The sequence below is a fragment of the Emydura macquarii genome, unplaced genomic scaffold (assembly GCF_026122565.2).
Source record: "Emydura macquarii macquarii isolate MOO-44397 ecotype Brisbane River unplaced genomic scaffold, CSIRO-AGI_Emac_v2 contig_1551, whole genome shotgun sequence".
NCBI classification, from domain to species: Eukaryota; Metazoa; Chordata; order Testudines; family Chelidae; genus Emydura; species Emydura macquarii.
This window is the reverse complement of record NW_027131688.1, coordinates 6650895-6664105: the sequence shown is the minus strand read 5'-3', so window position 1 is coordinate 6664105 and position 13211 is coordinate 6650895. Positions and strand designations below refer to the sequence as shown.

Below are 13211 nucleotides of genomic sequence, written 5' to 3'. Positions count from 1 at the left end.
TTTGTCTGACCACTTCACGTAATTATGTAACGTAAGGTTACATAAGAACAGCCATACTGGATCAGACTAATGGTCCATCTAGCCCAATATCCTGTCTTCTGACAGTGGCCAAAGGTTCCAGGATAATGGGTAGGCTAACCTGAATTACAGCCTACAAGAGATTAAGGGCATACAATTTTTAATTCTACTAAGGGCGCATACACTAAAAATAATTTAAAAGGAAAAATAATTTTTCCTCTAGTTTCCATGCCTAGGCTCTGATTCTGCAAAGATTTAGGTGTGCATAATTTTAAGCACATGAATGGTCCCACTGAAGTCATTTAATTTCAATGGGATTTGAAAATCCCAGCAATCATACTTTTGGTACCTTTAGGGAAGGATGTCTCTATAAGTGTTCATGTTTTCTGTAGCAGGCAGAGTGTGACAGTGGAGTGTTTCCAAGCTCCTTCTTGGAATATTGTTGAATATCATGAATATTGTTGGCCACAGACTCCCGTTTTCTGTTCAGTGCTCTGGCTATTGCATCTGCATGTTAGTTGGTAACTGAAAGCAAAGATCCTGTTGGTGAAAATGCTAATATCTTACTTCCAAATATGACACTCAATGTAAGAATAACTTTTAGGCATGACTGTGGTTTTACTATGTTCTTTTTTTTAATTTGCAGGAGGTGCTAGGCTATAAAGTAGATTATCATGTCTCTCTTTATATTGTGGCTGTTTTGGAATACATCTCAGCTGACATTTTAAAACTGGCTGGAAATTATGTTTTCAATATACGACACTTTGAAATCTCCCAGCAAGACATTAAAGTGTCTATGTGTGCTGATAAGGTAAGAAATAATTGATGTGCTATGCTGATGTTTAAATGGCTTTACGTTTTATTTAAAAACATTGTCCTTTAGTTCCAACTGTATCATACAGTTACGATTATCCTTATTACAACACCTCTTTGTAAAGGTAGATTCTCCACTCTATTTGGTTTAGGAAAAATAGTCTTTCTAGTTTCATCTTAATTAAATTGTTTAGAAACCATTTTTGCTGAATTTCAGATATCTTCATCATCAGACAACAGCTTTTGCAGGATGTCTTGTATTCTTCTGAAACCCTCTTTCGCAAAGCCTAACTTGTTTTCCTACTGCATTACATTATAAAAAATTGCTTGGCAATTGATCCTGCCAAAGATTCAACATTACACCCTTGTGATCGCTATTACAGAAAGTATTGTGTTAAATGCAGTTGACTAGTTTTTGAACAAATTGAGACCATTGAGTTTGAATGAAATCAGACTTGTATAAAAACTTGACTTTCACTCTTTGCTAGGTTTTGATGGATATGTTTGATCAGGATGTTATTGGTTTGATTTCGCTCTGTGAAGATGAACCCTCTTCTTCAGGTGAACTCAATTACTATGACCTAGTGAGAACTGAAATTGCAGAAGAAAGACAATATCTACGAGAGTTGAATCTGATAATAAAAGTGTTTCGGGAAGCTTTCCTATCTAATAGAAAGTTGTTCACACCAAATGTAAGTCCCTTTTTAATAGATTACTGTGTTTTAATGCTTAAATACTTTGTATCCATTCTCAGCCATAACTTAGCAAATGTACATTGACTGTAGCAGAGTAGGTGAAATTTAATGTAATATGTATGTTAGTGTATAACGGAAATAGGGTAACTGGTGCCTGAAATAAGAGGGACGGACTGCAAGTAGCAGTCTGACAAATATTCTCAGAGCAAGGTTTAAAAATCAAAGTTCCCTGTTAGATGCAAACAACAGTTATTGTGCCAGATGGTCAGGTACATGGAAGGTCTGTTCCTGATGCAGTTATACACCTGCACATGCAAGTGCAGTTAATACTCTTTAATGCTCAAATTTATATTTGGAATTCTACTTCTGTGCTCTCAAGTATCTGCAGAAATTGCAGTGGATCACAGCCTTTATCCCAGGAGTGTGTCTAATGTGCAACCATTAAGAAAATCTGTCCTTGACTGTTAATTGAAAATATGTTTTTCCCAATAACTGCTCCCCTCCCCCTGCTCTAGAAAGCAGAGGCAGTGAAGAGCAAAGCAGCTTCAGAGCTGCTACTCATTTAAGAGGAGGGGAATGTGTAGTGAGAGCAAAGAGCTCTTAATAAGAGGTGAAGGAGAAAAGGGACCAAGCAAGCAGCATAGCAGCAGGTAGAGGAGCTGGGTTCCTAGGAAAGAGTGTGCTAGGAAGAAAGACTGCAGATGCAATACTTTGGTAACTTACCTTAATTGGCAGGAAAGGGGAAATTTCTTTAGGGGGAGAGAGATTTGGGGGCTAGGGTATGTGCAGGGGAGAGATGGAATGAATTCCTGGTGGTTGGATGCAGTGGGGCAAGACTGGAGGCAACTGGAGAATAAACGGATGTCATTCAGAGGTTGGAGTCAAGGGGGGAGGATGCTTTCATAGGTGATAGGTTGAGGAAGACTGCCCAGATGGGGGTGTTTCTGACATATGGGACGCTAGAAAAAGGAAGCTACCACTTCCCTTGCCACGCCTCGCTGGTATTCTGAAAAAGTGACTGAATAGCTTTGATCATAAAGTTTTGTTATGGAGACCTGAGTTGGGTGCTGCGTTTACATTCTATCTTCAGTTTAAGTTGAGAGAGAAAAGCAAGGAGAGTGAAGGAGGGGAAATAATGACAGCTTTACACTTCCCCTCCCCTCCTGATTATGGCTTGTTAGTGTACAGGCTAAAAAAGTTGGACCCCATTGTCCTACCTAGTGAATAGCACGAAGTGTCTCTCACAAAACACTGCTCTTGGATGTTGGAGTGGATAGTGCACCATGCTCTTGGGCATTTAAAAGTAAAAATTGTGCAATGTTGGATCAAAGTGAATATGCCCAAGCATGATTGCTCAGCCTGAAATGGCATCTGGAACTTGACTTCCTTCTCCCTCTCTGTCTGTTGTCTCCTCCCTATTTAGGGTACGTCTACCCGCACACTCCTTATAGCAGCACGTATTGTACAGGCACTGCATAGCCATGTAGACAGCGAGCCACTGCTTAGGCGAGTAAAGGCCCACTTGAATCCTGTGGGTATACCCTCCGTGTCTTGCTGTGCGCCCAAGCAGTGCAGTGTCATGCTGCCTCCATGCTGCTGGAGCTTTTCCACACTGCAGGGAAAGGCTCTGGCACGATGGAGGCAGCACGGGAGAGGCTCTGACAGAGTGGACACAGCCTACTTTTCACTGCAGCATGTAGCTACGTGTGCCCTACACACTGCTACCAGTGTAGACAAAACTTAGATAGCTCAGACTTTATTTGAAACACTTGGATGTCTGCATAAGAGTAAAGGAAATGGTAACAAATACTACTTACGCATAGTTTTTGTTTTCTCAGGATATCGAGATGATCTTTAGCAACATTTCAGATATTCATGAATTGACTGTGAAGCTCTTGGGGTTGATTGAGGATACTGTTGAAATGACAGACGAAAGTAGTCCTCATCCTTTGGCTGGCAGCTGCTTTGAAGATCTGGCAGAGGTGGGTTTGTAAAATCACTTCATATGAATATTTTGTATCTTCATATTAAGCTAGTATCCATGGTTCTAATTAATCTGAATTACGGTATGAATCCGCATTATGGTATGATTTTAAAGTGGATTAGCAAAACTGCATTTAACCTGTGTAGACACATTTATTCAGAATTGAAATGACCATAATTCGGTTTAGCTTAATTCACTTTCAAAATTAAACTAAGGGCTGGTCTACACTAGGAACTTTTTCTTCTGAGTAGTGGTCCCTATTGTATTCCACAGAGGGAAATGTGCATGCGCCATGAGCTCAAAGCTGGAGTTTTTCAAAGTAGTAGTGTCTACTGGTCCACGCTTCCAGTACACTTCCAATACAGCGTTCTCCTGTTCGGACTTACCACGGTTCCACGAGTCTTCACAAAGGTTTTCTCTGTGGCAGCAGCCCACCTCTGGCAACAAAGAGTCCTTGTCTTCCTTTATCTAAATGACTGGCTGCTGGCGTCATGGTCCAGAAAAGAAGTTCGGGAATTGACGTCCCAGCTTCTTCTACTCCTCTCCTCCCTAGGAGTGAACATCAAAGTTGAAAAATCACACCCTATGCAGTCTTGACTTCCTAGAATTCATAGGAGCATGCATCGACATGGCCCTCCGTGACCGTCTGGGAGGAGACTTAGATTGCGGACGTCTCCACCCACCGGGGCCACCCAGCGTGGGTTTGCCCTGAGACGCAGGTCCCTGAGCCCTCGGCCAAGGGGGGGACGGAGGCATGGGCATGGCTCTGAGGGCGCGTGCTGCAGTGAATGCCTCCGGCATCGACGGCCCTTGCAGGGGCGCTTCCCCCACCCCCAGGAGTGGGGGAGGCTCCCTGCGTGGAGACGCCGGTGCTGGAGTAATCTCCACGGCACGTGGCTGGGGCATCTCCTTGATCTCTCCCTGCTGTCCCGGTCGCAGGGAGGAGTCCATAGGTGCGGCCTCGGGCCGCGTTTTCTTCTTAGGCACCTTCAGCCTCAGTGCTGGTGCCAGAGGAGCACTCCACACCAATGACACGCTCGGTGCCGTCGGAGACCACGATGGTTCAGACGCTGGCCAGAGCGCGGACTCCATCAAGATGGCCTTCAGCCTGGCGTCCCTCTCTTTTTGCGTCCGGAGCTTGAAGGACTTACAGATCCGGCACTTGTCTCTTCTATGCTGCTCTCCGAGACATCGGAGGCAGCAGTCGTGAGGATCACTCACGGGAAAGGCTTTAGCGCAGAGGTCACAGCTTTTAAAGCCCGTAGAGCCAGGCATGGCTCAGCAGGAACCCCTAAGGGTACTTACTCTAATCTACTTAACTAACTATTAACAACTACTTAACATGGAACTTCAAAGAAGAGTCGAACAACAAGCTAGGGTCCGAATGCTACTTGCAGACAGCAAGAGGCAGAAGTTCCATCAACCGTCACAGGCGGAAAGAAGGAACTGGGGGCCCGCGGGGCCAGCAGCGCCCTTTATACCGCAAAATGAGTGCGGCACTCCAGGGGGCTCCTGGGCTGACCCTGCAGGGCATGTTAGGGAAAAAAGTTCCGGGAATCTGTGCACGGGGCGCGCACACACCTATATTGGAATGGATATGAGCAACACATCTCAAAGAACAACGTTACTGGTAAGTAACCTTGTTTTTTGGCCTCACCAGTTTTGGTTCCTTCTCCACACATTGAAGCATCCTCCACTCCCACGACCAGCATTTCTGATGCCACTCATACAACACAACAGCAGGCTCTGACATCCCAACCCAAGGGCACTGCGCCTGACAGCTTGTTTTTTGGATGGATGCCTCTCCTAGCACAGGAAAGCTTGCTGGGGTTCGAGACATCCTCTCCAATAACAGAAGGACTCCACAAGGTAATCACACCAGGCAAAGTGGGCTCATTTCACTGCCTGGGCCCAGCACAGAGGCCTTACCCTTGAGGCCGTTGGTATTCCCATGCTATTAGATTATCTTCTCTCTCCAAACGCCTCAGGACTCACTCTCAGATCCATCAAAGTGCACATAGCTGTCATTAGTGCCTTCCATCCTCCTGTGGAGGGGCATTCTGCCTTCACCCACCCGTTGACTGCCAGATTCTGGAAGGACCTTGTATGCAAATACCTGCCCATCTAGACTGTCGCTCCTCAGTAGTACCTCAACCTAGTCCTCACAGCATTAATGGACTCCCTGCCCCCCTTTGAGCCTCTGGCCTCCTGCTCTCTTTTTCTCTCTAAGAAAGTAACTTTCTTGGTCGCTGTTACTTCTGTGAGGAAGGTTGGTTAACTGATGTTTATGGTGGCAACTGTGCCTTCATCCCAAATTTCTATCGAAGGTGGTTTCTCGTTTCCATCTCAACCAACCCATATGCCTATCTTCTTTCTCAGATTGCAGACCTTAAATAAGGAATGGCAGCTTCACTCCCTTGATGTACGTAGAGCGTTGCTTTTTATCTGCAAAGTACAAAGCCTGTCCAGAAGTCAGACAAATTCAATTTCGAAATAAGGCACAAATTTAACAGTGAGGGAGATCGACCATTGAAGAAACTACCCAGGGAAGAAGTGGATTGTCTATCCTTTGATGTTGGCAAATCCATACTCAATGCTTTTTTTGGATGCCTTAGTCAAATGCAAGCTAGTGTGCTCAATGCAGGGGTAACTGGGTGAAAGTCTATGGCCTTTGTTAGTCAGGAAGTCAGATGAGGTGATAGTCCTTTCTGGTCTTAAAAATCTATGAATACATTTATAAATAAACAGATTTCAAACTTACTAAATATTGCAGCCTACCGTTGGTCTTCTTTGCCATTATCTTCCTAAGCAGGATACTTCTAGGCTGACTTCTCTTCTACTTCTTTCGTTTTAAACAGAACATATCTAGTTAAAAGTCAAGTGAGGGCTCACTGCTGCTCTCATGCAACTAGCAGCTGGCCCAAGTAAAGGTTAAAACAGTTCTTATGAAGAGCTGAGATTGTGATCTCAAGCCATTGTTCCTTTCACTTACATGCCTTAAAAGACCAAACTTTGCTTGCCTTACTTGAGTAGGCCCACTAAAGTCATGTGACACATTGGGACATCTCATCTGAGTAAGATTTGGCCCTAAAGTGGTTATAAAATGCTAATAGTGGACTAAAAACAAATGATTATTTTAAAATAGAGCCCTAAATGTTCACATTTGAAATAGTGTACAATCTGAAAAACAAGTCTGATCTTACAACTGAAGTCACTTGAAGACCTCTGTACATGTGCTCTTATGATTTATGCAGTAAGCAAGCAAAGCCCTTTCAGGGAATTACAGCCTGGATTTTTTTACATCTCATTTAACTGAAAGTTCTTAATAGACAATGAAGAAGTAATTATGGAACTTACAGGTAGGAAAAAAGCAGGTTCTATATTTGAGAGTGTTGAATTTAGTGGTAAGTGTTTGTTTAGGTAGGTAATATAGAGCAAGGTCACTTGGTAGACTGTCATCTGAACATCTCACACATTTTACCATACTTCCGTTCTTGTGTAAAATATATAAAAGAGAGATGCTTAGTGATAATGATTTAAAAACTAAAATACGTAGATCACAGAGCAGCAGGTATATTTAAAGTTGTCTTAAGCATTTCCATTATAAAAGACCTTTAATATGCTCATAATGTTAAATCATGTTTTGGGCTGGTCTGTTTTCAAAGGTAAATTCTCTTCTGCAAAGCTTATGCAAAATTGGTGTAGATGTTTTTGAGATGAAGGGAGTGGAGAGAAAAAAGCTTTTCCATTAAAAAAAAATTGCATTCTCTTTCTCAGTGGGTCTAATGCCTTGGTGGTTTGGGATAGAAAATTTCTAGACTGGTGACATTTTAGTATCTTGGTGAAAATCTGTTCTTGATTTTGGCCACATACCTATTTAAAAATGATGATTACAGTACGTGTTGATAACTACCTTAAATGTTTTAAAGCAAAAAAGGGCTGAAATATGCATGCATGAGTGTGAAACTTAAATTAGTCATTTCTGTCTCATGAATATTGACTAAAACATGCCTTCAGAGCATGTATGTGATGGTATAAAACTCTGCTGTGTGCACAAGCTGCAAATCCTCATAACTCTGTCAAATCAAAACCAGTTTTTCCCATAATAACCCCAACTATTTTAATATAAATGCAGCTTTCAGATTTAAATCAGCCTTGCTCCAAAAGTGTTTGCAGGTTTTTTACACTTTGAAGTTATGATTCTTCTTCGAGTGATGCTCCCTGTCCCTATACGTATTCCAAATGTGAGTTTGCATGCACGCTATGTGTCAGAGCTGAAAGATTTTCGTAGCAGTACTGTTGACCCACACATGCATCAGACCTAGTCTCCCGTGAGGTTATATTAGTTTGTGCAGGTCAACGTCCCTTCAGTTCCCTCTTACCATTACTTGGTTGGAGTTGGAATCCCTGTTCCTCCATGACTGTGGTTTCCTTACAAGAGCACTTTCATCCACTTGTATATAGTTCTTTGTTGTTTTATTGAGAAGTTAGCTAGATAGTTAGATCTGTTGGTTCTCTCAGCAGAAAAACAGTTGAAGGAATTTATCCCAAACTTAAAAAAAAAAAAAAAAAAAAAAAAAAAAAAAAAAATCACCTTTGGGCAGAAACCATGAGTGGAAAATGCCTCAGTGATGAAATTTTCAGAAAATTATGAGCATATGAACATAGAATGTTCTCATGCTGCTTTAACTAGAGCAGTCATAACCAGCCAGCCAGTATAGAAACATATGTCTTCAAATATGTTTGTACGGATCTCAGTGTTGTACATGCTCATGTGCCTCCTGCATGTGAGACTGGATTCTTTTGAATAGCAGCGTCTGTCTGGGCCTTGTGCTCCAGTGCAATGGCAGAAAAGGCAGAGCAATCACCGCCCTCCTTCAGTTCCTTTTACCACCCATGGCAGTGAGATGGAATCCAGCCACTGTCAGACCTGCTCTTCTTCAGGGCTTCAAACTCACCCTTCTTGGATAATGTGATGAAGAGAATGTCTTCACCCCTCGTTTCCTTTAATATGGATGTTTCATTAAAAAATGGAGAGGAAACCCTGGTGCACCTCCTGTGGTAGCGGGCTAGGACTTCTAGTGATCTGCAGACTGTCTAGATTTCCAAAGGAGTCTGCACCTCCATTTGAAATTTTTTAGGGGTCCTTAAATGAGAAAATGTTAAACACTGCTCTAAACCATCAGGGTTCAAACCCTGCCCATCCTATTATGGTCTCATCTTCCTTACTGACAGACACAGCCATTGCCTGGTCTCCCTGGGAGAGAGCCATATCCCATTATGCTTGGCATGCCAATTGTTTTTCTCTGGGATCTGTAACTGTAGGGACTCATGGCTCAAGTTACTTCTGCTTGAGCGATCCACGTGGGTCACTTCAGACCCAAAGGAAATGACGCTACCAAAGTAGAATTGAAAGAGTCAGCATCAGCCACCACACTCCAGGAGCAGTTAATGAAAGAGGCAACTGTGCGGACGCTGTCAAAACTCTTGCCATCAACTTTGATGCCTTCAACACCGGTGGCCTCCGTGCTGACAACTTCAACGTCGGAGCGTACCATCCCAATGGCAGAAGGACAATGCTAAGAGACAATCCTGCATAGAGCATGAAAGGAGCTCCGTGCAACAATGGACCGTCCCACAAGGAAGCTGTGAAACTTGATTCCAAGGAGAGAGCCCCCATGTCTGCTAAAGCGGGAATAGCACAGGGTGAAGGACCCTGGCACCAACCCAGAATCATATCGATTCGCACGACCAAACTGATGATGGGACTGAGATGCCCCCATGGATGGCCAACTCCTTACCTTGTTCATGAAATATAATTTCCTTCCCTGAGAGAGAGTCTCTCCTTTCTTGTCAAAGATCCACCCAGCTCACAGGAAGTACTTGAGCTTCACAGTGAGGCCACTGTACAAGGTACTGCCATTCAAACGCTCCACAGCACTGAGAGTCTTCACAAAATGGCTAGTGGTGGTTGCAGCATACCTGGACAGGGCATCCATGTCTACACTTACCTGAACAACTAGCTGGTCAAAGGCAGATCCCAGCAAGAGACTGCAGCAAACCTAGAATATGCTGCCTTCCTGTTTGCCCAGGTGGACCTCCTAGTGAACTGTGATGTAGACGATGGAGTTCATTGGAGTTACGATAGTCTCCAGGTCAGAGTGAGCATACCTATCAGAGTACAAGCTCCTGTTGTTGAATCACTACTACTCAAGATACGATCAGACTACAATGTACAGACTTGCCTGGGATTGTTAGGCCATATGCCAGCATGTATGTGCATCAGGGGTTCTCACATTTTTTTTGCTGGGACCTTCTTTGAAAATATTTCAGGCTGTGATGACACCCCCCCACCCCCCCCCACCCCCCAAAAAAAGTGATGCCCCTCATGCAATGCCACACCTCCCTCAGGCCATACCACTCTTACTTCCGCACTGCTGCTGGGGGCAGCTCTGCCCTCACAGCACCAAGCCAGCAGCCGCTGCTCTTTGGCCACCCAGCTCTGAAGGGCTCTCGCTGTCAGCCATGCACAGGGCTAATGGCTGCAGCCACAGCATGTGCAAGGGCTGACCACTCACGACTCCCCTATAATAACTCACGACCCCTTGAAGGGTCCCAACTCCCAGTTTGAGAACACCTGATGTACACAATGCTGCTTGCAAGACTTCACCTGAGGCTGCTATTGCTTTGGCTCAGGTCCATCTACTCTCCTCCAAGACATCGGATGAACAGTAAGGTCTTGGGGCCTCCTCATGTTGTTGCAGAGTTGACATGGTGCTAGACCCCAAAAAACTAAGCAGAGGGGAGGTATTGTTTTTGTCCCCCCACTTGACAAAGACTTCAGTCACAGATGCAACAGTTCAGGTTGTGGAGCCCACCTGGACCACCTGCAAATACGAGGGATCTGGTTCCCATAAACATCCTGGAACTCAGGGCCATCAGGCTGGCCTGTGTGCTGTTCCTGCCTGTTCTCTGAAATTCAACAGCGCATAACCTGGTGTATGCCACATCTGTAATGCACTACATAAATAAGGAGATGCATGCTCCTCACCTCTTTACCTGGAGGCCATCAAATCCTGGACAGGGTGCCAGCGACAGGAGGTAACCCCAATCGCTCTTTGCTTCCCAGGAATCAGCATTAATCTAGAGACTTTGTGAGCAGATAACCATGATTAGTCATGATTTGTCCCTGCAGAGAGATGTCATAGAGCCAGTATTACATTGTTTGAGGTTCCTGTGTTAGACCTGTTCACCACCAAGGACAGTACCTGTTTATTGCCCAACGGTTCCTTCGGCAGTGGAACTCAAGGCCTCTTTTATATTCTTCCACCTATTCCCTGATCTTCCATGGTGATTTCCAAATTCAAGTCACAGCCATGATGATTCTCACAGCAACACATTGGCCATGGCAGTTTTGGTTGAAAAGACCTGCTATAGATGTCCATTCAGCCACTGAACCAGCTTCCGTAGTGCCTGGGCTGATTTTGCAGCATGACGGCTAAAGTCCCTGCACCTGACATCCTGGATGTCGGTTGGCTCAGTACCACAGACAGGGACTGCCCTAGACAAGTCCAGGAGGTGCAGTTACAGAGCAGGAAGACAGCCACCAGGAGGACTTAATTGTCAATGTGGAAAAGGTTCTTGATCATGGCCTAACAAGACTTGGCTCCTATGCAAGTAGCACAGATCTTTGACTAGTTGCTGAATCTGAAACATCTTCATCTTTTGTTCAGCTTCACTAAGGTCCATCCCAAACTGATCTCAGTTTGCCATCTGCCTGTATGTTTGTGCTCCATCTTCTCTCACTCAGCAGTACCAAAGCTCTTCAAGGGTGTGATGTATATTTAGCCACTGGTCAAAGAGCTGGTTCCTGCCTTGGAATTCAGTGTCATCCTGTTGAGACTCGGGAGCTCAAAAGGAGCATTCTGAAAGAGCCTCCCTACTGTATCTCATTCTGAAGACAGTCTTCCTAACTGCAAGCACTTAGGCCAGGAGAATGAGTTGAGCCTGAAGCACTTAGGGCAGATCTTCGCTACATGAGATTTCATAGCGATGAGGTGATTGTGAAACCTCACACCAGATTCCCCCCAACGTGGTCTCAGAATTCCATCTGGATCAGTCTGTCTGCCTGTCTTCCTGAAACACCGTTCGTCGTTAGGAGCAAAGAGGTTGCACACATTGGATGTTTCCAGAGCTTTGCTTTACCATATTGACAGGACCAAACTATTCAGGCTGTCTCCCCTCTTTTTCCTGTCTGTTGCTGGCCATTCCAAAGGCCAAACCGTCCATCACCTAGGCAGCAGTGACCATGAGATGGTCGAGTTCAGGATCCTGACAAAAGGAAGAAAGGAGAACAGCAGGATACGGACCATGGACTTCAGAAAAGCAGACTTTGACTCCCTCCGGGAGCTGATGGGCAGGATCCCCTGGGAGGCTAATATGAGGGGGAAAGGAATCCCAGGGAGCTGGCTGTATTTTAAAGAGACCTTATTGAGGGTGCAGGAACAAACCATCCCGATGTGCAGAAAGAATAGCAAATATGGTAGGCGTCCAGCTTGGCTTAACAAAGAAGTCTTTGGTGAGCTTAAACACAAAAAAGAAGCTTACAAGAAGTGGAAGCCTGGTCAGATGACTAGGGAGGAGTATAAAAATACTGCTTGAACATGCAGGAATGAAATCAGGAAGGCCAAAGCATAATTGGAGTTGCAGCTAGCAAGGGATGTGAAGGAGAACAAGAAGGGTTTCTACAGGTATGTTACCAACAAGAGGAAGATTAGGGAAAGTGTGGGCCCCTTACAGAATGGGGGAGGCAACCTAGTGACAGAGGATGTGGAGAAAGCTGAGGTACTCAATGCCTTTTTTGCCTCTGTCTTCACAGACAAGGTCAGCTCCCAGACTACTGTACTGGGCGGCACAGAATGGGAAGGAGGTGAACATCTCATAGTGCTGAAGGAACAGGTCCAAGACTATTTAGAAGGATTGGACATACACAAGTCCATGGGGCCAGATGCAATGCACCCGAGGGTGCTGAGGGAGTTGGTTGATGTGATTTCAGAGCCATTGGCTATTATCTTTGAAAGCCCATGGCAATTGGGGGAGGTCCCTGATGACTGGAAAAAAGCAAATATAGTGCCCATCTTCAAGAAAGGGAGGAAAGAGAATCCGGGGAACTACAGACCGGTCAGCCTCACCTCAATCCCTGGAAAAATCATGGAGCAGGTCCTCAAGGAATCCATTTTAAGGCGCTTGGAAGAGAGGAAGGTGATCATGAACAGTCCATATGGATTCACCAAGGGAAAGTCATGCCTGACCAACCTGATTGCTTTCTATGAAGAGGTGACTGGCTCTGTGGATGCGGGGAAAGTGGTGAACGTGATATATCTTGAATTCAGCAAAGCTTTGGATATGGTCTCTCACAGTATTCTTATCAGCAAGTTAAAGAAGTATGGGTTGGATGAATGGACTATAAAATGGATAGAGAACTGGCTAGAGCATAGGGCTCAACGAGTAGTGATCAATGGCTCCATGTCTAGCTGGCAGCCGGTCACAAGCGGAGTGCCCCAGGGTTCAGTGCTGGGGCCGGTTTTGTTCAACATCTCCATTAATGATCTAGAGGATGGGGTAGATTGCACCCTCAGCAAGTTTGCAGATGACACTAAGTTAGGGGGAGTGGTAGATACCCTGGAGGTAGGGATAGGATA

At 44.8% G+C, this 13211-nt stretch overlaps 1 protein-coding gene across 2 annotated transcripts in view; it reads left to right on the top strand.

The window, feature by feature from the left end:
• Nucleotides 1–13211, top strand: part of SOS2 (SOS Ras/Rho guanine nucleotide exchange factor 2) — an 89295-nt gene that overhangs the window by 28339 nt on the left and 47745 nt on the right. For both annotated transcript variants that reach the window (XM_067554736.1, XM_067554737.1), the window contains exons 4-6: nucleotides 665–829; nucleotides 1320–1523; nucleotides 3365–3508. In XM_067554736.1, coding sequence (XP_067410837.1) covers nucleotides 665–829; nucleotides 1320–1523; nucleotides 3365–3508 — 513 coding nt within the window. The remainder of the gene's footprint in view (nucleotides 1–664; nucleotides 830–1319; nucleotides 1524–3364; nucleotides 3509–13211) is intronic.